Source organism: Sminthopsis crassicaudata, chromosome 2 (assembly GCF_048593235.1).
Source record: "Sminthopsis crassicaudata isolate SCR6 chromosome 2, ASM4859323v1, whole genome shotgun sequence".
Taxonomy (NCBI): domain Eukaryota; kingdom Metazoa; phylum Chordata; class Mammalia; order Dasyuromorphia; family Dasyuridae; genus Sminthopsis; species Sminthopsis crassicaudata.
The window spans coordinates 575,906,508-575,932,283 of record NC_133618.1 but is presented as its reverse complement, the minus strand read 5'-3'; the positions used below and the strand labels follow the sequence as shown (position 1 = coordinate 575,932,283).

At 46.8% G+C, this 25,776-nt stretch overlaps 1 protein-coding gene across 2 annotated transcripts; it reads left to right on the top strand.

The window, feature by feature from the left end:
- The first annotated feature begins 853 nt into the window (after positions 1-853).
- Positions 854-25,776, top strand: SEC31B (SEC31 homolog B, COPII coat complex component). 2 transcript variants are annotated; one of them, XM_074295327.1, is made up of 26 exons: positions 854-989; positions 2,180-2,266; positions 2,515-2,638; positions 9,713-9,908; positions 10,109-10,204; positions 11,172-11,312; positions 13,154-13,296; positions 13,867-13,966; positions 14,203-14,364; positions 14,984-15,136; positions 16,918-17,148; positions 18,327-18,401; positions 18,808-18,903; positions 19,194-19,293; positions 20,013-20,191; positions 20,443-20,569; positions 20,826-20,971; positions 21,325-21,498; positions 21,612-21,779; positions 22,233-22,401; positions 22,539-22,865; positions 23,138-23,196; positions 23,408-23,554; positions 23,833-23,952; positions 24,316-24,387; positions 24,514-25,776. In XM_074295327.1, the coding sequence occupies exons 2-26, from the start codon at positions 2,188-2,190 to the stop codon at positions 24,697-24,699; spliced, it is 3,570 nt and encodes a 1,189-aa protein (XP_074151428.1). In that variant the 5' UTR covers positions 854-989; positions 2,180-2,187; the 3' UTR covers positions 24,700-25,776. The 2 variants fall into 2 exon arrangements, with proteins under 2 accessions (XP_074151428.1, XP_074151427.1); XM_074295326.1 differs by having other exon boundaries at positions 11,169-11,312.

Here is a 25,776-nt window from a genome sequence, read left to right as displayed (position 1 = left end):
CTTGTAAGCATATTGTGCCCTGGCTCTGTCCTTTTCCCCCAGCTTTACCCGACATGAGCAATTTAAGATGTGTACTGTCCACCCAAAACCTTTTTTGATCAGATGGATTTCTATGAGGGATAACTGGTTGCTGTTAACTAGACCTCGAATAGTCAGTTTTTTCTGTCCCTGCTACACTATGGAAGATGTGATCATTCAATCCCATGGCTTTTACCTCTGTGTAAATGACTCAAGCCCACATCTCCAGGTTTCCATGAAATGGAACTTGCTAATGAGGTTTCCGACATTGGAAAGGAACTATCTACTGGCCGTTTCCATTTGGATAACACCTCAATGCATCAAGAAAAAGCAAAAAAAGTAACCTCCAGGGTCCCGAAGCCCCATTCAATGGCCCCAGATCCCAGGTGATTCTGCCTTCCTGCTAACTTCTCCCAAGGAGTCTAGCCTTTCTGGACGCCCCCACTCTCCCTCCCGCAGCCTACAAGCTTGGACCTAACTGCAGCCGGGCATTCAATGACCGTTCTCCTTGCCACCGGCTGCCCGGTGAGCAGAATGTGTCCAGCCCAATCACCGGGCCTGGGTCCGATCGCCCCCTAATCAGCTCCCTCCTTCCTCAGCTCCCTTCCCCGAACGCTCCCAGCCAGAAAGTAAAGAAAGCGTCGGGCCATAGACGAGGGTCCCTCTCGGGAACTGCGAGGCGACCCAAGAAGCAGAAACGCTTCTGCTGGAGAAATCGCCGAAGAGAGAGAGGAGCTCAGGTCCAGGCACGGAAGGGTTAAAAATCCTCTCACGCATCTGTTTTCTACGCATGCGTGAGGGGGCAGAGCCGGCTCTTCGCTCTCGGAATGTTTTTGGTTCCCGGCGGCTTCCATCGCTCGGGCCCTGCTGACCCTCCAAGGAAACAGTGGTGGTCGAGCGGATAGTCCGCATTTGACCTCTGACTCAGTTCCGCAACTCCCTGACCTATGACCCGGTATAGTCGGGCACAGGTGGGTTTAGGGGCTGAGGGCCCCTGAGCCCGTCCTACAGCCCTTCCTCCCCTTCCCCGTCCTGTCCAGCCCCGGCTCTGAGCACTCCCTTCCCCCTTGTCAGCCCGACTCCTTCCAGAAGGCTCCCTCTACGGCCTGTGCAGCCCCGGCCCTGAGCTCCTCCGACCCCAGCAGCCTTCCCTTCCCCTGTCCTGTCCAGCCCTGAGCACTCACGCCCCCATCATCCTGAGTGTCCTCCTCACTCCCGCCTAAGGAACCTCCACTCCCGTCCTGTCCAATCCCAAGCATTCCCGCTGCCACCCTGAGTTCCCCCCAGCAGCCTTTCCTGTGCCCCTCTGTCTAGCCCCAACCCTGAGCGCCCCAACTTGCCTCCCTGACTCCCTGAGAACCTCCAGTCCAGCTCCCGCCCTGAGCAACCCTCCCCCCCTTCCCAGTAACCTTTCCCTGCAGTCCTGTCCGGCCTTGGCCTTGTGCACCCGTCCTGCCCTTGCCTCTCTGACTGCCCTCCATACACGCACCGCCCCCTACAGAGCTTCCCTCCTGCTCTGTCCAAACTCCGCCACTCCAAACCCTCACATCCGTCCATGCCCTTAGCTTCCCCTCCTTACTGTCCAGGCTTAGATGTGAGCATCCCTATTCCTCCGAGTGACCTAACGAAAGACCGCCCCCTCCTGCCCTGTTCAGCCCCAGCTATGAGAAAGGACACACTCCTCCCTTTTCACTCTGAGATTCCCCCACCCAGGAAGACCCTCCTCCTATCTAGCTCTTGCCAGGAGCACTGCTTCCTGTCCCACCCCCAGCCCTCTCTCCATCCATAATCTTTACCTAACTCTTCTGCTCTATCCCCCATCTCTACTTCCTGACCTGAGATTCTTAGTGTCAGTCACCTGGATTTTGCTCAGGATAGACCGAGGGCATTGCTAAGTCTTGTCCATCGTCCCTGACAGGGAGTGGGAACTCCACTGAGCCTACTGGACATTAAGGGTTAACTCATTGATGTGAACTAAGCTGCACTTGCAGGTTTAAGAACTATTACTTTGTCATCTTCCTGCTTTTGCTTCACTGAAAAATCCCCACTGAGCATGGTGTAGGAAGAGCAAAGTCCTCAGGTGCATTCCAAGTTTGTATTCCTGTTACTCCTGTATGGGTTCTCAGAAATCTTGAATGGTCTTGTTATTCATCCTGTACAGGATATAGCATGAAGCTGAAGGAGCTTGAGAGGCCTGCTGTCCAGGTGTGGAGTCCAGCCAGCCAGCACCCCATCTATTTGGCAACAGGTGATTCCCTCAGAAACACGAAGCTGGGTGTTTGGTTTTTTAAAAAAGGATTCCTAACATCTCAAACTTTTAGACTCTTTATTGATGAATTGCACTGAAGGGTAACCCTTTTCAGTCATGTAAATCCTTTTTTCTTCCTTTATGTCAGAGTGTGTTGTGTTGTACAGTCTTAATTTAGTGGGAATTTGTTCTCAGCTCACTCAATCCTTCCTTACTTTCTTCTACTTCTCCTTCTGCTTTGTGCCTAGGAACATCTGCCCAACAGCTGGATGCATCCTTCAGCACAAATGCTACCTTGGAAATCTTTGAGGTTGACTTCAGGGATCCTTCCCTGGACCTGAAACACAAAGGGGTCCTTTCTGCTTCTAGCAGGTATAAGGGTCAGGTGGTTGCCATGCTGACAGAAATGCTCTGTGTCAAGAGGAATAATCCTGGAAGTTGGGGTGTGTGTGTGTGTGTGTGTGTGTGTGTGTGTGTTTCAGGGATACTAGGATGGGATAGGAAGAAAGAAGGTACTCAACTGAAATTCTGAAAAGTATTTGTTTTGTGTTTTTATTGGATACTGATTGATGCATTTGCAAGTTTCCTCATTCTTGACTGGACTCTGAAATGAAGTATTAGTTTTAGGTTTTTTTGTTTTTTGTTTTTCCCAAATGCTGTATATGCCCCCAAAGATTGTAGAGCAGGGATTCTCAGCCACTGAGGATGTTTATGCGCCGACTGGGGTTATGGCAAATGGGCTGAGGGGCAGAGACAGAGTGTGAGCTTTTGTTTTTACTATAGTCCGGCCCTCCCACAGTCTGAGGGACAGTGAACTGGCCCCCTATTTAAAAAGTTTGAGGACCACTGTTGTAGAATCTAAAGCAGGACTTCTTGTCAAAATGTTTTTGGAGCTTTAAAATATCCTTAAAGTGAATAAAGGTAGATAGTAACAATCATTTTAAGATTTAGAAGATACTTTCTTTTTTTTTTTTTTCCCAAGATTTATTTATTTATTTATATTATTATCTCTTTTTATTTACAAAACATATGCATGGGTACTTTTTTCAACATTAACCTTTGCAAAACCTGTTCCAACTTTCCCCCTCCTTTTCCCCATTCCCCTCCTCTAGATGGCAGATAGTCCAATACACGCTAAATATGTTAAAGTATATGTTAAATATAATATATGTATACATATTTATACAGCTATCTTGCTGCAGAAGAAAAATCGGATCTAGAAAGAAAAAAAAACTGAGAAGGAAAACAAAAATGCAAAAAGCAAACAACAACAGAAAGGGTGAAAAGCTATGTTGTGGTCCACACTCAGTTCCCATAGTCCTCTCTCTGGGTGTAGATGGCTCTCTTCATTACTGGACAATTGGAGCTGGTTTGATCAATTCATTGTTGGAAAGCCACATCCATCAGAATTGATCATCGTATATATAGTCTTCTTGTTGCCGTGTATAATGATCTCCTGGTTCTGCTCATTTCACTTAGCATTAATTCATGTAAGTCTCTCCAGGCCTCTCAGAAACTATCCTGCTGATCATTAGAAGACACTTTAAATCAGTGATTACTGTGCCTTGGGTAATCTTCCTTGTGCTTGTGCCTGCCTCTGCACAAAGCTTACAGAGTATTTTCACCTAAGCCTTAGGAAGTAGCTATCACAAGCTTTATTAGCCACTCTATGACTGAAGAACCTCAGGGGCTGAGGGGGGATAGCCATGTAAGGACAATAGGTTTTCAGTCAGAAGATCAAATTCCAGTTTTGCTACTTACAATTTGTGTCACCTTAAGCAATCATTTTCACTTACTGAACCAAGGCTCTGAATTCTGTGAGCCCATGACTTTTCCAGTTATCATTCAGCTCTTAAGGAGGAAGAGCTGGGATTGAAAAATCAGGTCCTTAAAATCCATTGTTCTTTCCACTACACCCAATAAACCAGAGCAACATGGACAGTCACTTAAACTGAATTGACATGAGGAGCCCAGTGGTAATTATTCCCTTTAAGTATTCTTTAAGTATTTTTGAGGAATACTTAAAACTCTGCTACTTCACACCATCTGGGTATCATTATGCCCCCTACATTTTCATCCCATACATTTGTTCAAAGATCTGAAGAGCTATTTATTTGGTAACCAAACAAAAGGAATTCTTTATGAAATGTGGATGAAGGAACTCTCTGTTCTGACTCTGGGATACTCTGTTTTATTTTGAGGGGACTATTCTTCAGTACAGCCAGTAATACTTTTTTTCCTTTTTTCTTCTCAATCACATTCTGGGTTCTTCTGTATCAGAGTACTAAGGAGTCATCCTTGACATGACTATGTCAAGAATCTCTGGAGAAATAACCTAAGTAAGCAAAACTTACCCCTCATCCTGAACACTCACACATACATTTACTTCTGCTTACCCTTTCCTCATTTTTGTTGCTGGCTGCCAGTGATCTTTCCAGATTTGCTTCCTCTCACAGTGTGTATTCCAGTTCGCTTAATGTTCCCCAAACTCAGTGATTTATCAATGCTTCCACATATCTGGAATATATTCTCTTGCCTCTACTTATTACAATCCTTAATTTACTTCAAGGATTAGTTTAGATTCCATCTTCTATAGTTCCATCTTTAGGAATATTTTTAGGATATAGGAAAGGTTCCATCTTTCCTGGTTAACTGTTATTCCTTCTCCTCTCTTCTATCCCTTCCCCCTTGGTGCTCCATCCTTCCTCAAATTATCTATTTTTGTATTTACTTAGTTGCGGATTTGTCTACCTGGAGTATCCCTCTAGGAGGATATAAGCTCCTTAATGATAGAATAAGGGACAGCTAGGTGACATAGTAAATAGAGCCTGGATTCACAAGGATTTAAATCTGGTTTTAAACACTTTCTTGCTGGGAAATCCTGGGCAAGTCACTTAACCCACATTGCCTTTAAAAAAAAAAAAAAGACAGGCTTTAAAAAAAATTAAACAAGCCCCTAGCATAATACTTGGCACATAATAAATAACTGTTAATAATTAATAAATGTTGAAATTACATTAAAATAATAGATCTAGAATTCAGATTTGCCTCAGAAGTCTAGTCAGTCAATGAAAATTTAAGCATTTACTACATACTAAAGTATATAAAGAGCAGCTGATTAGATATGTTGGATGTGTGAATTATGAATTGAGGATAGAGGGGCAGCTAGGTGGCGCAGTGGATAGAGCACCAGCCTTGAATTCAGGAGGACCGAAGTTCAAATCTGGTCTCAGACACTTTACACTTCCTAGCTGTGTGACCCTGGGCAAGTCACTTAACCCCAGCCTCAGAAAAAAGAAAAAAAAAAAAAAAGAATTGAGGATAATTGAATATGAGCCTGAATGGGAAGATGATGGTGTCTTTGATAGTCGTAGATAAATTCAGAAGAAGGAATATTTGGGGGGAAATTGAGTTCTATTGGCATACTGACAACAATCCTGGAAGGTAAGTGCTTATTATTATTCCCATTTTACATTTGAGGAAACTGAGGCAAACAGGTTAAGTGATTTGTGGGGGATCATACAGCTAGGGAAGTATATGAGTGACCCAGCACAATCTTGAGTTGAAGAGGGCTTCAGTGAGGTTCAGATGCTACTTTGATGATTGTTTAGACTAAAAATATTGGAGAAAATATTAATAATGTAGATTAAACTTAAAAGTGTATTTTCTAGCACACTATCAAAATGTGGCTTACAAGGATCCTTTTATATATATGGTTTAGAGGCCTTATTCTATTTGAGTTTGACACCACTGTTAGAATCAGGAAGGACTCTATAAAGAGATCTGTAGCCACTCAAACATTTGCTCTAACCTTGTACATGGGAAAAACCAAGTGGATGAAGAATGTTTACTGCCCAGATTATGATATGCAGTTAGTTTTATAGCCTATAGAGCTTGTCCATCTGGAACAGTTGTACAAATCAATGATGAATTGGATCCATAATTAAGCAGGAGGGAGAAGAAAATGGCTTCAATTGCCTGGCACATAATAGGAACTTAATACATTTTTGTTGGTTGATTCATTGTCTTCAGGAAATTACAGGGCTCCTTTAATGACTTCGTATTTCTCTCAGAAATAAAGGTTTACCTTTTAAAAACTATTTTCTTCTGAATAACTTTAGAACCCTATGTAATCTTTGAAGGATAAGAATAGAGTGTGTATTTTCAGAGCACAAATGTCTATAGCAAAGTATGGACACACACAGACTGAGGGATACAGTTTAAAAGTAGCCACCTTTGTCAGTCCTGTCTGGGGAGCTCCAGTTGAGGAAGGCATGCTCCCTAGAGATCTACTAGCAGCCTGAAGTTGGAGGAAACTCTGCTCGGTTCAGTTTGTACAAATGTGTTCCCCAGCCTGGGGTGTGTGTCCTCCCCAGTGATAGGGTCCCTCTGTGGCCGGGATGAGTCAGCCTGACTGATGCCTTTACTCATGAGGTTGTGGGGTTTTACAGATGGAAGCTAACTTTAGACTTTCATTTTAAAGGTGTGGAAAGCAGGGCCTAGAAAGGCAAAGTGGCTGGTGTAGAGTCCCCAAAGTGGCAGAGCTGGAATCCAGATCCAGGGCGCACCCACAGTGGTTTTCCTCTCCTTTGTGCTGCTTTCTTTGGTAGCAGCAGGAAGGAGAGGGAAAGGCACAGAAGGAAACAACAACAAAAAAAAAGATTAAAATAGTATGCTTTCACCTACATTTGAACTCAGGTCTTCCCAGCTGTTTGCTGCACTGTTTAATTGCCTTATGTAGTTTTATATAGTGGTTGGGGTTTACAAAGAGCTTTATGTATTTAAAGTAGCTAATTTGAGCTTCAATAACATTGTGAGGTATTCTAAATATGTTTCTATGAAGAAACTTGCATCAGTTCAATAAACATTAATTAAATACCATGGCATTGTGCCAGCCTTTGGTATATAAAGACAAAATGGAAACTAATTCCTGCTCTTCAAGGTAAGAAGTGATGGTGATCTAGTAAAAGAGGCTGAGCCTGCTTGATCCATATGGGCAGGAGAAGAATCAGAAAAAAGCATTTCATGAAAACAAAGGGGGAAGTTATCCAGAAGAGGTATGGGCAATATCATGGAAATTATTAAGGATGGGGACTGAGAAAAGACCATTGGAGTTTTTTAAGGGGGAAAGAGGGGATTTTATTTTTGTTTAATATTTAAAATAAATTTGATTTTTAAATCTGCCTTCTCTTCCTCCCACCCAGCTCTCTTCCCTTAACCTCTTTGAGAAAGCAAGAAAAAACTCCATGTTATAAATATATTTAGTCAGAATAAAACAAATCCTCATGTTGGCCATGTTCCCTCTTCCCTCCCAAAAAAGTCTGTCTGCTCTCTGATTCCTTCATCTTTCTAGTAGTAGGCGAATAACATGTTTCATTTTGAGACCTCTGGAATCAAACTCTTCATTGTTTTCAGAGTTCCCAAGTCTTTCAAAGTGATGTTGTTATATTGTTGTTAATGTGTATTCTCTTGGTTGTGGTCTGGCACAGACTAAGATTGAAACTCTGTATCAATTCATATTTCTCTGAAATCATCTCCATTTTTTTTTTTTACTGAATAGCATAACATTCCATCACATTCATATACTATAACTTCTTCAGCTGTTTCCCAATTAATAGGCATTCCTTTGGTTTCCCAGCTTTTGCCGGCACAAAAAAGGGCTACCATTATTTTTGGACATAATGAATTCTGAGAAAAGACCATTGTATTTGGCAGTTAAGAAAGCATTGGTCTTTTGGGAGAGGGCCTGAGCAAAATCCTTGGATAAGAAGTCAAATTGAAAGATGGTGTGATAGAGAGGCATATTACCTCAGATCAAGAAGACCTGAGTTCAAATTCTGTTTCATCTACTTATTAGCTGTTTGTCATCAAGCAAGTCATTTAACCTATTTGCCTCAATGCTTAGCATAGTACCTGACACCCAGTAGATGCTATATTAATGCTAGCCAATTTTTTTATTTATCAATTTTTATTAAGTTGAATTGTGACTGGAAGTAAGGAAAGGGAGGCAATCATGTATCTTTTTCTTAGAGTTTACCAAAAGATACAGAATTGTAGTTTTATAGGATGGCAAAATGAATATTAGAGGTTAAGTGAAGGTTTCTTAAGAATAAGAAAACCATGTTTGTACACAGCTAGGAGGGAGCCAGTAAATAAGAATGACTTGTGAATCTCATGAATTGTTAACAGTTACCAATTGTGCTTTCAGATATGAAATAAAAGTGAATGGAATAGTTTGTTAGACCTGAAAAGGACCTTAAAGGCAATCTATCTAGTCCAGGTTCTTCATAGGAGAGAACATGTATGAACTGATTTTATAGTGGAAGGTCTGAGATTTAAAATCCTTTTCTCGAGATCACAGAATGAGTAGGTATTGGTAGAGCTGGAGTATAGTCCATATTTCATTACAACACACTGCCTGATTTTTGCACTGATCTTTTAGAAAAAGGGAATGTGCACCAGGAAGTCTTTCTAAAGAGGACTGGACATTCCTTTTTCCTTGTACAGGTTCTGGGGGCTCTCACCAGAAGGATCCTCAGAAGGCAAGATTCTTTTCAGAATGCTGTGTGTTGGCATGTAGCTCTGTCTCTCACAACATCACAGAAAAAGCTACAGGGGCCGGCTTTTGAGGACACAGAGTAGCAAACAGAGGCTTTGGATGACTGTTGTAGCAACTTTTTGCCCATAGAAGGGACCTTCCTTTGACAAAAGGAATATTTTGATGGGATTTGCTCCTGGGTCCCAGGGTCCCAGGAAGAGCTCTGGTTTTGGATCCAGAAGACTAGAGTTTGAAACTCAGCCCTGAGATTTGAGAGTTGGAAGGGACCTTAAAAATCATCTAGTCTGAAGTCCTTCTTACAGATAAGAAAACAGAAGCCCATAGGTTAAAGTGGCTTGCCCAGGGTCACATGGCTCATATGTGCTTGTGTGACCCTGAGACAAGTAATCTCTCAGGAGTAAGCTTCTTTATAAAAATATTTAATATTTGTGCTATCTTGGAGAGTTATTTTGGGGGAAGGATTTTGTAAATCTCAAAATGCTACATAAATGTAGCTCATGGTGGTGATAGTGGCCCTCCCTGGACAAGGAAGCAGAGGAGAACTTGGTTGTCCCTGTTGGGGACTAGCCTTACCTGATCAGAATGAAAAGCATTTATTATTTACTTACTACTTGCCAAGCATTCTGCTAAGCACTAAGGAAAAGCAAGAATCTTCTGGTTCAGAGACTATAATCCATTACTTCCTCCAGTGGTAAAGAGATGGTGCCTGAAAAGAGGCTGACCACATTGGCCGGACCGGGTAGGGGTTAGAACCACTTTCTGTGACTGGTATGAGAGTATAAAGATACTTATGGAGAGTGAAAGATTGATGTTTCTGTTCTGGTTGCTATTTCCCGTATCCTGTAACCCAGAATTTATGCCAATATGACCAAGTCCTTTCTTTGTAGGTTTCACAAACTGATCTGGGGAAACTTTAGCAGTGGATCTCCTGAAGGTTCAGGGGTCATTGCAGGCGGAGGGGACAATGGCGTGCTCACTCTATACAGCGTCTCCCAAATCCTGTCTTTGGGGAAGGAGCCTCTCATTGCTCAGAAGGAGAAGCATACAGGGGCTGTCAGAGCTCTTGACTTCAATCCTTTCCAGGTATGACTATAGCCATTATTGTTGAAACCCCATTGGGTTTTGTCCTCACCTTTTAACTCATCCTCTAGTATTTGAGAAGGGTATTTTCTCCTGGGTAGGCCTTGGTCACTCTTCAAGACAAGTGCATTTTGTGCTGAGGGCCTAGATTTGTCTTCCCTGGGAATGGAGAAAATCACTATATTTCTGTCTTTTCATATTAGAGCAACCTCCTGGCCTCAGGAGCAAATGATTCTGAAATCTACATTTGGGATTTGAATAATTTCAGTGTGCCAATGACTCCAGGATCCAAGTCCCAGGTGAGGTTGCAGTACATCCAGTGTGTGGAAGTGTCTTTTGGGGAAGGAGGGAGTCAGGTTGCTTATGATTTTGCCGCTGGGAGGCACTGAGATGCCATAATAAGAAAGCTAATGGTCAGTAAAATGATGAGAGGTGGTGTGGGGGGAGGGGCGGGGAGAAGGAGGGGGGTTGACTGCCTGACAAAGGATGTTCCCTAGAAGGAAGCAAGAAGCCTTCTTCCTTGGGGGCCTTAACTATCTAGGGAGAGTTAAGTCGAGACCAGGGAAAGAGGCTGTGGGGGAGAGAGAGGGATGGGGTTTGGAAGAAAGGCAAAGGTTAGAGGCTTACCTGTCTATCCCAGGGGAATGGAGAGGTACCTAACTGCATCAGGAAAAGAGGGAGCATGGATATTCTTGGTATGAGTTTATGGCTTATCTAAGAAGAGGGAAGTTCAGTTTTTCCATTCAGAAGTATATTTTTGCCTGCTTGCCTTGGTCTGTTTGAGTCTGCTTGTCTGTAATTGTCTTCTCTTTGCTTTCCCTCCCTGCCTTGTGCTTACAGTATCGTGAGGTAAGTTGGGTTTGAATTCATTAGCATTGTCAGCTAAATGTTTTGTAGCATAATTTTCCCCTTGAATGTTTCCCATGGTTTTCTTTTTTTCATTTTCTCTGTGGTGTCATGATTGGCTCTGTGGCCCTCATCTATTCCTTCCCTTCAGACATGGTCAGGGTGTAAATCCTGAGGAAACCTTTTGGGGCCCTTGGCTTTCCCTGACCTATTGCATTACAAAGTGAATTAATGGTCAATGACACATTTAGATGGAGCCACAATGCCCAAGTGACAAAAGCCCAAAACACCCTTCCCAGCCTCCCACAGTTCCCAAAGGCTCTCTTCTGGAAGCCCAGTCTGCTTATCCAGAGCCACAGAATCCCCATGACTATGAAGAAGTGTGCTGAGCTCTACAATTGTGCATCTCTGCCCCAGCAGCCTCCAGAGGATGTCAGTGCACTGTCCTGGAACCAGCAGGTCCAGCATATCTTGTCATCTGCTCACCCCAGTGGCAAGGCTGTGGTGTGGGATCTAAGGAAGAATGAGCCCATCATCAAGGTCAGCGACCACAGTAACAGGGTGAGTACCGGGAGAGCTATCCTGAGGAATGCCCTATCTCTGTCCTCTTCACTGACCTCACTTCTTCCTTAACTTTAATGTAAAGTGGTTGTCCTTGACCCTTTTCCCACACCTTTCCCTTGTCAATCTCATTGACTCTCATCACTTCATCATAAGTGAGGAAACTGAGGCACGGAGAGCTTGAGGGATTTGCCTGCAGACTAGGACTGGGCAGATATCTCCTGAGCTCCTCAAACTCAGCATGTCCAAAACTAGCTCTTTCCAAAAAATCCTCTCTGTATCTTCCCAGTTCTTAAGACTCAAAATTTTGAATATTTGTTCCTTTCACCTCCCAAACCCAATTACTTGTTAAGTCAGTCAATCAGTGAATGTTACTCTGTGCCGGGCACTAGGATACTAATCCCTAATATTTTCACCTCAGGTGTCATTTGTGTCTACTCTTCATCAGGTCTCTCTTCAACCTCCCACCAGGCCAGGTCCTCTTCACCATTTTCCTCTGCTGTGATAATAGTTTCCTAACTGGTCTTCCTTCTTCTAGTCTTCTTCCCTTGCCAAGCTGCCTTAACATACTGTTGCCCAAGTAATCTTCCTGCTCTGTTCATATAATTCTCTATTCAAAAGTTTTCCCCATTGTTTTTCAAGTAAAATTTGAGTTCTCAGGGCTGTCATTCAAGGGTCCCCCACCATCTGGCTCCAGTCTACCTTTCCCATCTTATCACATGAAACTTCCAAGCCAAACTGGAGGACTTACTGCCCCCTCCCATCTCCATGCCTTTCCCCACACTGTTCTCCATATCTGGCCCCTCCACTTGTTCTTTATTTTAGACCTATTAAAATCCTTTCCTCCCGTTCCTTCAAGGCTTAGCTAGAACTTCCAAGAAGCCTTCCTTGAATTCCCTCGCTAAAAGTGATCTCTCGAGATTTCGAGAGGCAGCTAGGTGGCGCAGTGGATAGAGCACCAGCCCTGAATTCAGGAGGACCTGAGTTCAAATGTGGCCTCAGACACTTAACACTTCCTAGCTGTGTGATTCTGGGCAAGTCACTTAATCCCAATCGCCTCAGCCAAAAAATAAAAATAAATAAAAATAAAAGTGATCTCTCTTTTTTCAGATTGATACTAGCACCTTGTGTGGACCTCTCTGTCACATTTCTCACATTTCCCTCGCTTCACCCCCATAACTTCTCCCTAAGCTCTTTTCTATCTGAGGTTCTTGGCTTGCCCTACTTGACTGTTATTGCAAGATTAATTAATAGTCAGTGGTACATTGAGTTGGAATCAGAGTGGCAAAACCCTAACATATCCCCTTTCTCATTCTCAGCAGCCCCACACCATGAAGGACTCTTCTAGAAGGATATCTATTCTTGTTTCTTGTGACTCTCCTAGGGACTTGTCTCCCAGCTCACATCTGCTTTTTTACATTTTAGGCACTTAATATTTGAATTGAATGTCCTGGATCCTGTAGTCCCTTTTCACCTTGTATTTCTGCTCTCCCTTTCCTTCCCCATCCCACGCTCCTGTTTTATTCCTTGGTATTATAGGCCTGCCAAGTAGCTTTAGCTTACCTAATAATGAGAGCTCAAAGCTAAATAAGGCTGAGCTTGTGTATCCCACAGGTGGCCCACCTCCCTGCTTGGTATTCAGCCTGTGCCATCTTTCAGCTTGAGTCCACAAGGTTTTACTCTTGCCTAGCATATGGTCAAGCACCAGGCATATTTCTATGGAGAAGACAAAAGTAGCAAGGCACTCAACTTTAGAGAACTCACAGTCTGTCTGGGGTTAAACAAGGTTCTCCTGCGGAACGGTTGGACACAGTGTAAGGTGGGACCTGTTTGGTCCACAGATGCACTGCTCAGGCCTGGCTTGGCATCCAGAAGTGGCTACCCAGCTGGTGCTGTGCTCTGAGGATGATCGCCTCCCAGTGATCCAAATGTGGGACCTACGGTTTGCCTCATCCCCCCTCAAAGTGCTGGACAGCCATAGCAGGTAGTGCTAGACTTTCCATCTTTGCTGTTGGGAGGTGGCTGCCCTGGGGTTCTCAACCCCAGGTAAGAGCCTGCTTCTTGTGTCTCTGAGACCATAGGACCCTGAGGGATTGCTGCAGAACCCTGGGTTTTGGAAAACAGCCTGAGGCTCTAGCCATTCCCTTCTGTCCTCCTGGCTTTTTTGAGTTCCATAGGGCATGACTGGAACTGATACTGTGAAGGCCTTAGTGGTTAACCCTGGCTTGGCCTCCAAGGCAGGCTGGAGGCTTTGGGAGGCTTTATCTATGCCAGTGCTCCGGGCATCAAGATTGCCTTCACCATGATCCTTAGAAAAGTTTAGACTCTAACACCCCCTCCCCCAACAGCAACTGGTACCTCATTGAGAGCTGTTGTCATGGTTGGCAGAAGAGGCTTCTTCCATGGGACAGAGGTCAGGTCTTCACTGCCTTCTTGGTGGTAGAAAGGATGCCACCTGCTTAGGCAGGTTTAATTGGTACTTTTTACACTGGCATTACTCCTTCAGGATGGAAACAGATACCTTCTTGGGCTGACTGACTTCTGGACTTTGTAGGGGAGTCCTGTCAGTGTCTTGGAGCCAGGCTGACCCAGAGCTGCTGCTCAGTAGTGCCAAAGACAACCAGATCCTGTGTTGGAACCTAGGAAGTGGAGAGGTAAGCAGGGGATGTCCCCGGAGCAGGCAGTTGGGAAGGAGAGGAAGTTGGAAGAAGGAAGAGGGTTGAAGCCTCAGGAGCTAAGAGGTTTGGAGGGTTGTAAGACTGACTTTGGGGAGAAAGGATGATTTGAGATGCAGGAATAGGAGGCAGGAGGAGTGGCTCTGATTTTTGGCATGTGCTTGGGACTGCACTGTTGGGGATCAGGCCCCGACGACCACGTCTCCCTGTGTTAGGTGGTGTATAAGCTGCCCACGCAGAACCGATGGTGCTTTGACGTCCAGTGGTGCCCCCGGAACCCGCCAGTATTCTCAGCTGCCTCTTTCAATGGCTGGATTAGTTTGTACTCAGTCATGGGAGGGAATTGGGAAGCCCAGCAGAAGACCCAGGCTGAGAAGGTGAAGGTGGAGGGAGGGGGTGGCAGGCTCGGTGGGGGGAGCTGTGACTGGAGCAGTCAGATAAGGCACGGGGTACAGCGATGGCCTCTCCTGGTATCCCCCACTTGAGGCAGGCGCAACGTCAGTTGTCATGGGCTTGATGCAGCGGTGCTTTGGGGGACAGGCTGAGTGAGTTGGCGCCATGATGGGAACACAGGCCAAGTGGCAAGACCCTGGGCTTCAGGCTTCCTACTTACCTAGGACTTTGGGGGCTCCCATGACCTCTCAGGGCCTTCATTTTCTCATCTATAAAGTGGGAGAAAGAATATTTCTAACATCTAACTTTATGATAGTTATTATTATTCCTTACCTCAAAGGACTATTTTGCACAAGTGCTTTTGTAACCCTTAAGCACTCAGTGAGAATGAGTTGCTGCTGAACTTGTGTATATAGAATCCTCCCTTTCTTGAGGTCTAATAAAAGGTGAAGAATGTAGCCTCACCCCTCTCAGCTGCACATTACAGAAGCCAGAATCCTTAGGGGCAACTCTGGGCTGTCACAGGTTTGCATTTATATGACCTGGGGCCTTGGCTGGGCCTCCTGTTTCATTCAAGTAACACATCCACACTTCTGCCTTCAGATCTCATCTTCTTTCAGTAGCCTTGATCCATTTGGCATTGGCCATCCTCTTCCTCCACTGGAAGTGCCGGAGCAGGTGGCCCATACCAACTTAATCCCACCCTTGAAGAAACCCCCAAAATGGATTCGCAGGCCAACAGGTGCCTCATTTGCAGTAAGTTCTGGTCTCTTCTTGCCAGTAGTGTGTGTGTTTGTGTGTGTGTGTGTGTGTCTATACAGACAAAAAAAAACCCAGAGATCAATTAGCATAAGTAAATAAAAGATCTCTTAGGAGTGATCTTATGCAGTTCACTTCTTTAGGTCTCAGTATGCTTATTGGTAAAATGAATGGTTTTAATTAATGTTTCCCTTCAGTTTTTTGTTCCTTTGAAACCCATGCTGGAGGCTTTGGAGGAAGCAGAGGAGTCTCCATGGTTATTTTCTCCAGAAACCTTGCATTGAAGAGATGCAGTCTGGTGGATAGAGCTCTGTTTGAGGGGTCAGGAAACTTCAGTTGAAGACCTAGTTCTTCCACGTACTAACTCGTGACCTTGGGCAGGTTACCTCATCTGGCTAAGCCATTTTCAACATCTGCAAAATGGAAGGCCTGTTGTCTCTATATCAGAGAGTCACAAGATCCTAAATTTCCAGCTGGAAGAACCCAAGGAGGTCTTCTAGTTCCACTTTCTTATTTTGCAGATGAAGAAATTGGGACCCAAAGATATTAAGCGGCTTGCTTCATGATCCTCAGGTTGTATGTGACAGACCCAGGGCCTCTGATTTCATCCCACCATCACTCTATTACATGGTGGCATATGAAATAATGTCTTTTAAAACTCTTTGTAATCTGTAGAGGGGTTCTTTATAGGCTAGGTGGTCAAGAAAACTTCATAAAGAAGATGGCCCTTAATGTGGGTCTTAGAGGATGGGTAGTTTGAATGGTTAAGGAGAAGAACAGAAAGCACTCTGTGGGGGAAGTCAGTCCAGAGTAAACTTCATGGGTTAGGGAGAAAGGAAGCTTGGTGGATTGGATCCAAGGATGCCCATGGGAAGCTGAAAAAGGAAGGTGGCACAGAAATATGGAGGGTTTTGATTGGTGGGCAGAGGAGTTTGGCCTTCCTTCTGTATGTAGTGAGGAGAGGTAGGTAGAGCAGTAGTGACTCCATCTGTATGTTAGGGATGTTAATTTGACAGTCACGTGAAAGACAGGTTGACCTAAGGAGAAACTAGAGGCAGAGCAGTCAATTAGGAGACTGTTGATGTGACTAGAAGTGAGGTGATCAAAGTGGAGGGAAGGAACAAACGATCTCCCAAAAGAAGAAATAACATAACGTCATCCATGACAGCTTGGAGAAGGAGGGAGAGAAGGGTCAAAGGTGACACCAAACATTCCAGCCAAGATAAGAATAGAGTTTGTATTTTCAGAGCACAAATGTCTATAGCAAAGTGTGGACACACACAGACTGAGGGATACAGTTTAAAAGTAGCCACCTTTGTCAGTCCTGTCTGGGGAGCTCCAGTTGAGGAAGGCATGCTCCCTAGAGATCTACTAGCAGCCTGAAGTTGGAGGAAACTCTGCTCGGTTCAGTTTGTACAAATGTGTTCCCCAGCCTGGGGTGTGTGTCCTCCCCAGTGATAGGGTCCCTCTGTGGCCGGGATGAGTCAGCCTGACTGATGCCTTTACTCATGAGGTTGTGGGGTTTTACAGATGGAAGCTAACTTTAGACTTTCATTTTAAAGGTGTGGAAAGCAGGGCCTAGAAAGGCAAAGTGGCTGGTGTAGAGTCCCCAAAGTGGCAGAGCTGGAATCCAGATCCAGGGCGCACCCACAGTGGTTTTCCTCTCCTTTGTGTTGCTTTCTTTGGTAACAGCAGAAAGGAGAGGGAAAGGCACAGGCCATGTTCTTGTCTTTGGCACACCGCTGGAATATGCACGATCCTTCTTCTTCCTTTTACAGTTTGGAGGAAAGCTTGTTACCTTTGGTCTGCCCAGTCCCCCAACCCAGCAGGTGTCACAGCCTGGCTGCCGCCTCATCTTCATCAGTCAAGTTATCACTGAGTCTGAGCTGTTGGCACGGTCCAAGGAGCTGCAGGAGGCCTTAGGGTCAGGTAGTCTTCTGCATTACTGCCAAAGCCAGATCCAGCGAGCTTCATTGCCCTCTGAGAAGAACATCTGGCAGTTCCTAAAGGTATGAGGGTCAGTGATCCCCTCCTCAGAGACCTTACCCCTAGACTAACTTCCTAGTCCTGTGCTGGGCACACTCTGGTCATGGAAGCCTGTGGCTGCAGAGAGGTCAAGGAGAAAGCAGACTGAGAAAAGGCCATCAGACAACTAAGAGATCCCTGGTAACTGGAGAGAGCAGCTTTAGTGGAATGATATGGGTCCAAATCCATATTGCAAGAGATTGAGAAAAGAGTGTGGAGAGAAATGGAAGCATCTCTTATAGACAGGTTTTTTGAAGAGTTTAGCTTCAAAGAGATAGAGAACAATATTTAGTGGAAATGGAAGGATCAAGTGAGAGTTCTTTCAGGATGGAGAAGATATGGGCATATTGTAGGCAATAGGAAAGGGGCCTGTAGACAAGGAGATTGAAAATAAATAAGAATGTGGAGGACAGACAGCAATCTATTGAAGATAACAGATGAAATGGGACTGTTTGAACAAGTTAACATAATTAACTTTGCTAAACAATAATGCTACTTCATCCAGTGAAACAGAAGTGAAGGAGGAGAAAATAGCAGAAGGTGCCAGAATGATAGGAGAAAAGGAAGAGGGAAGAAGGAGCTCATGGCCATGTCTGATTTTTTTTCAGTAAAAATTGGAATCCTGCCACTCTGGGGTCACCTGAGACAGCAGAGATTGGGGAGCAGTTTAGATGATGACTGATCACTAGTGAGAGGATGGGATAGGACTCAAGTCATAATCCTGCTAGAAAGAACAGAGCCACTAAATGAGGTGCAGAGAATCAAGTTAAAAAGAAGGGGGAAGGTTGGAGCTTACCTAGATGGGCACCCAAGGAAGCTTGGCTTTTGTCTCAGAGCAGTGGAAAGGGGGTTTAGTTGTCTCCTGTGTACAGAGCATTAGGGAGAGTTTGACTCTTGAGTAACAGGGTGTCAAGCAGATCTCAGAAACAGTTCAGTCCCTGGGCAGTTAAAGGGAAGTCAGCTCTCATGCATTCAGACCAGAACAATAAACTGGAGAAGAGATAGTCCTTGTCTTTGCTCACTCTGTCACTTGAAACCTCAGCCCAAGCCATTTCTGGAATATGAAGGAATTTGACATTTTGGAAGACAGTCTACTAAGTGTGATTCAGGAGAGGCCCAATCACTGATTGACTGACTTTACGTGTGTCGCATGACTCCTCAGGTCACCTTGGAACAGGAATCCAGGACCAAATTCCTTAAGCTGTTAGGATACAGTAAGGAGGAGCTTTATGAGAAGGTGAGCTGCTCTCCAATTCAGACACATGTGTCACTTTCAGAGAACAGGAAAATCTGGCAAGAAAGACACAGAAATTGGGTTCCTAGTTTTTGGGCTTGGGTCCTTTTCTCCCTGAGGTTCCAGAAGGAGATGGCCAAAGGTTCCCAGACAAGACCCTCAAAAGATTCATGGAGACTTGATGGGCAAGCAGAGAGAGCAAGGCCTCAAGGCAATGGAAGGTGAACCCATCTGAGAACATGACCTGCAGCCCCATGTTTCCCCAGCACACACATACCCAGTATCCACCACAATCCTCCTCATTCCATGTCCTTGTGTGAAGTGGAGGACCACCCCCGCCCAGACTGAGGGATGGCAGGCAGAGGAAAGGGCTCCTTCTAAGAGGATGCTCACAGCTCTCTTCCTGCAGATGGCCGCACGTCTGGGGAGTGGTTTGGAAGTAGGTGAGAGTCCTCACCCCACAGGAGGTGACCTCTGCTGGAACAGACAAGCCTTCTGCAGGCAGGTGTGGTGGGAAGCCTTCCTGGACATTCTCCAGGCACATGGGGGGCAGTTTTGGGACTTTGGGCCACCTTTCTTGTCCAAGTACTCAGCTCCCATTGCAGCTCCTCAGGTGAATGTAAGCCCCAATGTGGGGTTGGGCCTTAGTTAATTGATCCCTTTATTTCCACCCTCATCCTTGAAGGGACTAATGAGGGCATGACTCACAAGGGGCTCCCCTAGCTAGCCAATAGTCTGCTGTTAAGTGCAGGCCTCAGGTTGTCACTTCTTGCCATCCTCTCCCTCCCTGTCCAGGGCTCCAGACACTCTTCAGAGGAATCAGCTGCGTCCTCTGCCTTCTTTGATGAGCTTGTTCCTCAGAACATGACCCCGCTGGAGATCCCTGTCACCGAAGGTGCCATGAGCTGTGGAAAACTATTTCCAAATTTGTGCAGACCCAGACAATAAGCCCCATATAGAGAGCATGGGGGAAGAGGGCATAACTTCTAGAGACATTTCCTTGGGTATCAATAGCATCTTTCCACTTCCCATCAAATTCACTTTTTTTCCTGCTTTGTCCTACAGTCTGAACTTTTCCTTTAAGATGGTTTTGGGGGCTGGCTCTATCCTGTTTCCTCTTGGGAAAGGCTTAATAGGAGATGCTCTGTAGCAGCCCTATGTGGTGTCTCCTTTTCCAGTGGTACCTTTCTGCCTGAGGGACAAAAGGATTCCAATACCAGCTAAATGCTTGTCTCTATCAGTTACAATTTTAGTGGTTTCAGGCTCCTCCCCAGACTAGATTAGTCCTAGACAAACCTCATGGGGAAGGAATCCTGAGAGTAGAGAGTCCTGATGTATACTGAGCAGGTCAAGTAAGGGGAATTTGGAGGGCTGCTGTTTACGCTGCTGAGTAAGGGGACAAGGGTCTTTTATATATATATATATTATTGAGAATGATGGGGGATTCAGGTCTGGGGGATACAGGTCATATCCTGTATGTAATTGTTGAGGCTGTAGTTTACAGCTTCTGGTGGGGAAGGGAAAAGTCCTATGTTTGCGAGGGAGTTCTTGGGGTAGAAACAAAGTTTCAAGTTTGGGATTTGTCTAATGAAGGAGGGGACTCTCTCCTTGCAGACACTGATGGACTGCTAAGTGAGGCCCTGCTGCTGGGAGAACTAGGCCATGCTGTGGAACTGTGCTTGAAGGAAGAGAGGTTTGCAGATGCCATCATCTTGGCCGGAGCTGGTGGGGAGCAGTTGTTGCGGAAGACTCAGCAGCGCTATTTTGCCCAGAAGAAATCTAGGATTGCCTCCGTATGTGCCAGTCACTAGGGCAGAGAGGGCCTATTGCATCTAACAAGGACCAGGGATTTATGTGTGATACAGTGAATGCTTAGAGCCTAACTGCACAATGTGGGCAGTACAGCAGGGTCAGAGTATGGGGTCTGCCCTCCATACGTGGTCTTTCCCAGCCACTGGGCTGGTGGGGAACCCTTCCTCCCTGCACCCACCCCCTGTGCCCTCTGTCCCCGGTGCCAACAGGTTTTCTCTCCACCTTCCCACAGCTTCTGGCCTGCACAGTGGAGCAGAAATGGAGGAATGTGGCATGTTCATGCAGCCTAAAGAGCTGGAAAGAGGCTCTGGCCCTGCTGCTGACACACTGTGGCCCTCAAGACTTCCCTGAGCTCTGTGGTGGGTACACCAAGCCTCCCCTCTTCCCTGAACCTTTTCCTTCTCACCTCATCTCCGTGGTCAAATGAGGCAGACTGTTATCATTGTCTAATTGCCATACCACATCCCAGGTGTGCCACTGCCACTGAGTAGAGCCGGCGTTCTCATGTCACCAGCCATGGAGCTCAGGCCGCCTGCGTGTCAGCCACCCTTCTGAAAGAGGCACAAGGAGGGAGCTTGGATTTCTAATGTGAGCAAAACTTCCTTCTCCCTGCAGATATGCTGGGGAACCGCTTAGAGCAGGAGGGTGGAGAAGCACTGGCTGCCGAAGCCTGTCTCTGTTATATCTGCTCGGGAAACGTGGAGCGACTGGTGGAATGCTGGGTGAAAATCCATCAGACTTCTTCACCCATGGCTCTGCAGGTATGAGAGAGGCACTGATGGCTGCATTCTGGGGCCTTCTGCCGTAGGATCAGAAACACGAGAACCAGAGACTTTGGAGACTCAGTCAGTCTCTCTGTTTGGAGCCTCCTTTGAGGTAGCCAGCATGAGGGAGACGTTGACCTGGTTTGAGTGGATCTGAGCAAATTGAATAGAAAGGAAGGTGGAGTTTGGGGACAGAGTGAACGACATTTTTTGTGAGGTAATCCCCACACGAACACCAAGGTTTGGTCAGAAAGCTCTATCCCTAGGAGATCTGTTGTTAAGTTCTGGGAAGCTAATCAGATTATAGAGACTTCTCACCCTTGTCCTTTTCCTTTTCCTTGTCTCCAAAGGACTTGGTAGAGAAGGTGATGGTTCTTAGTAGGAGCCCTGGGCCACTCCAGCGCCCCGAGGGGGCAGTCCCTGGCCCTGCCACAGCCCACAGAGTCACTCAGTATGCCAGCCTGCTGGCAGCCCAGGGCAGCCTCGCCACTGCCATGAGCTATCTCCCCAAGCACTGTGCTCAAGTAAGTAAGCCCATGGCAAAAGGAGGCTGAGGGGAAAAGAGAAAAATGGACAAACCTGTGGGGTCAGGCCAGCTTGGGTCCTTTGCTCCACCTCCATGTTGTTGATATTGCAGCCCCTTGTCCAGCAGCTGAGAGATCGCCTCTTCCATGCCCAAGGGTCTGGACTCCTGGACCAGCATCCTCCTCCTTTCCCCTTTCCCCGGGTCACAGTGGGATCCTCTTCCCAACCTAGAGGTCTGGGGGCCCAGCCCCATGCTACAGGACTGCGCCCTCTTGCCCAGGTGAGGCCATGTGATGGGAGGGCTGGGGTAGCATGCCTGGCTTGGTCACCGACATTTTGGGACAGAAGAGCAGGGTTTGACTCCCAGTTCTGCTATCTTCTTCTTCTTGTGACCTTAGGAAAATCATCTCAACTCTAGGCCCCAGTTTTCTCATTTGTGAAATAACAGACAGGGTTAGTCTGCAGGTCCCGTTGAGCTCTAACTCCAACAAATGATGGATCCCGATTCTTGAGGCTGAGGTGTCGGATGTGCTGAGAACACCTGCTGAGAACATGCGCAGGCCCCTTGTCTTTGGTCTCTGAGAATAGCCTTCTCCTTCCAAGGACCAGGGTAGATTCTACCAGAGTAGAGGCCAGCCCCTAAGACCAGTAGAAGGCGGGAATTTGTTTCCTTGTGTATCCTCTCCCTAGCCCCTGGTTTCTGTCACACTTGTGGAGCCCCTTCTCTCTGCAGGTCTCAGGTCCACCCCCAGGACCAGGGGTCTTCATGCCTCAGCTGTCAGCACCAATGACCCTCAGCCATCCAAGCACCTATCAGAGCCCCAGACCCGGCACAAGGGACTCAAGGGTAGCAGGGGCTCGGTTGGTTCCGCCTCTCCTCCCAGGTGCTCGAGCAGGTGCAGGTGAGCGAACTGCTGGGAATAGAAGACTATCCAGGAGAGGTTTCTGTGGGCTCTTCTCCCATTCCTCTCTTCGACTAGCTCCTGGGCTCATGTCCTCTTTCTTCTTTTTCTGAGCCTCTTTTCCATTTCTGTTTCAGCTCCGCCTCAACCACAGCTGCTGGGAGTACAGCAGACCCAAGCCCCTGGTCCTGTGGGCTTCCCAGGCACCCAGCCTTTCCTTGGACTACCTCCACCCATGGCTCCCCAGACACTCTCATTTCCTGGCTCCACTTTCCTAGCAGGGGCCCCAGGCCTGTCCACTTCACTTCCGAGCTGGGCCCCTGGGCCTGGTCTACCACCCCCCATTGGCTCCCAAGCTCCAGTTGCTCCCATCAGTTTCCCTGTGACATGCTGTCCTCCAGGAGGGCCTGGTGCTCCAGTTTCTAGAATTTTGCCAGCCTCTGGAATCCTGGATCCCCACTCAGGTCAGTTTGTTCCTTCTTTCTCCCTTCTGTCTCCTTCATCAGTTGGTCTTTCTCAGAAAACTGCCTTTGATTTCTAGTCCTTCTTCCTTCTATGACTGTCTGGGCCCTCAGAGAGTTAGAAAATATCAGTTAGAGAAAACTATTGAGGATGAATAACAATATCCATGTGCTTCAGCTTGTACAAAGTTCCTATTCCCCCTTTTCTACGGACCTCTATTCTTGGGGGACCGTTGTCCCTCATGCTTCTCTGTCTATCCCTCTGTATCTCACAGGGCCCCGAGAACCCTGCAGAGACACCTCAGCTTCCAAAGGAGGCCTCCAAAGAACAAAGGTTAACCCTTTTCTTCTCTCCATACATACCTCTGTGTGCCCGTCCCCTCCACAAACACCCTGGCTCTACTGATTCTCCCTGACCACAATCTGCTTACCCACCTCTCCCTCAAGTTGCATCCCCTTGGTCCTCCCCCTTCAGACTTCCATTAGAGCCCAAAAAATCTCTAGACCTAACCTAGACCTGTGACCCTTTATGTTCTTTGTTATAGCTACCTGAGATGTTTACTCCACCAGCCCCCATCACAGCTCCTATTGGAAACCTACCCCTCAATCCTCAAGAAGCCCGCTCACCTGGCCCTCCTATCTCTGGCATGGGTCAGGCTCCCCCAGGAGCTCCAGGAGAGCTCAGTCTGCAAGTAAGATGAATGGAAGAGCAGGGGGCTTCTTCCCCCAATATCCCTGCACTTAGTGAGCTTGTGTTTTAAGTTCCCTCTCTGGTGTGCTATGCAGAATGAGAGCTAATTCAGATCCTAGGGGCCAGGGCTGCCTTTTCCTAAGAGGGATCATGGAGTCGGTCCTCAGGGAATGCAAGAGAAAAAACATCTTGTCTATGTGTGCAGGCTGGTCTGTGGGTCTTGCTGTCCTGTCAGGATTGATCTAATTATATGACCAGCCTGTCTCTCTCAATTCTCAGCAGCTACAGCAGCTGCCACCTGAGCAAGTGAAGAAAAAGGAGATGCCCCTGGAACATCAGCCCCTGAAGACCAGCTTTGAAGCCCTTCTGCGGCGCTGTACCCTGTCAGCCTTTGACCCTGTGCGTGTGAGCCCCTGCCCTTCACCCCCTCCCCAAAGGACAGGCTCCAGGTTATCCTCAGCAGCAGGTCCCTGCTCAGCCTCCATGACTTCCTTGGTCCCTACTTGGTTAACTATCTGGATCTGATGCTCTAGAAAGGTTAACACCTGAGGGTAAGGGAAGGAGATTGTCCCAGTGTGAGGCCTTTGCCCTTCCTCTGACCTTTGGGCAGGGTCTGGAGTAGGACAGCAAGGATGACTTCCAGCTCAGGACCTTGGGCTAGCCTATAGCACCTGACTGACCATAACAGGGTAGAGGAAAATACTGTCCAATGCTGGTCCCTGCCTAGATTCACACCCACAGATCTTTCCCCTTTATTTTCAGAAAACAAAACGGAAGCTAGAGGAGGTAGCCCTAAGACTGGAATATCTGTATGAGAAGCTTCAGGAGGGAATGGTGGGTACCTCTCCTTTTTCCCTTTTCAAGCTATATCTTCTAGCCACAGTGGGAGGACTGGTACTATCGGGAATTTTCCCTAAAAGATCCACTGACCTAGACATATTCTTGCTTCTACCTTCACAGCTCTCTCCCAATGTCCTGGCTGGGCTCCATGAGGTCTCCCGATGTGTTGATGCTGGCAGCTTTGAGCAGGCCCTAGCAGTGCACACCCAGGTGGTGGGCAGCAGTAGCTTCAGTGAGGTGTCCGGCTTCATGCCTGCCCTGAAGACCATCCTCACCATTGCCCACAAGCTTCAAGGAGGACAGTGAGAGGGCCCATCTTGTCCTGTCCCTCTGTCTGTGTCTCTCACCCAGACTGGGGGTGGGAGACTCACAAGGCATTGAGATAGATAGGGATAGATGGTTAAACAGCATATCTCCCACCCCTTCTGAATTAAGGCCAGGGGAGGAGGACAGCAAAAATTGTTTCTTTTCCTCTCCTGTGTCTCCACCGAACCCGTCCTAGATCTGCTGCTGTCGACTCAACCTTGGAGCACACTGAGCTCAGTCCCTTCCCCAGCCTGTGAGGGAGCTGACTTGGCTTGACTGTGTGTTGCAAAGGTAGATCTCATCCTTTACCTTCCCCACATCAGCCCATCCCAGGTTCCTTTAGACTCTACTGTCTTTTGCCTTCTTCCCTTCTGCAGTCTTCAAAGAGGGTAAAAGAGAAAGGATTGTGTACTCCCTCCTGTTTCCACCAATGTTCTGGGTACCCAGTGAGCATTCTTTTTTCCTCTTTTTTGTGGCTCTCCCCTCCCCCTCGCTGCTCCTTAGGCCTGTTTCCAGTTCCATGTAAGTTGGCTAAGATCTGGCTAGTGCTCAGTCCAGATCCCTGGTCAGTTGGGGCAGGGTGTGGGAAAAAGACACAGACTATGGAGAAAAATGGAGAGTAGGGCCTCCTCTATGCAGTCTGCTCAGCAGCTGGGCTGGCTTGTTCCTTTTTTCCTTTTCCCCCCATGGGTTGGGTGGGTGCATGTGTGTGTGCGCCCAGGAATCCAAGAGCTCAGTCCACACCGCCTCCTTTCTGCCCTCTGGGCAAATGGCTTGTGATGTAGTCATAAGAAATGGCCCCAAGTGGTTGCTAGATGCTTTGTGCTGTTGTCACAGGTGCTCTGAGATGGGGAGTGCATGAGGGAACAGAAGGTTTCCCCGGCTCTGTCCTCCATGGCTTAGTCCCCAGGAGGGTTAAGCGGCCATGGGGAGTTCTGGAGCCCTTCCAGCTCTTCCTCTAAGCTCCTCACCATGTGCCTCTGGCCCCCTTTGGCTGCCTTTCACCTTTTGGATTCTGCTGTTTGATGCACTGAAATACTGAGGACAAAATAAAGCTGCTTTGATTGTGTTTCCTCA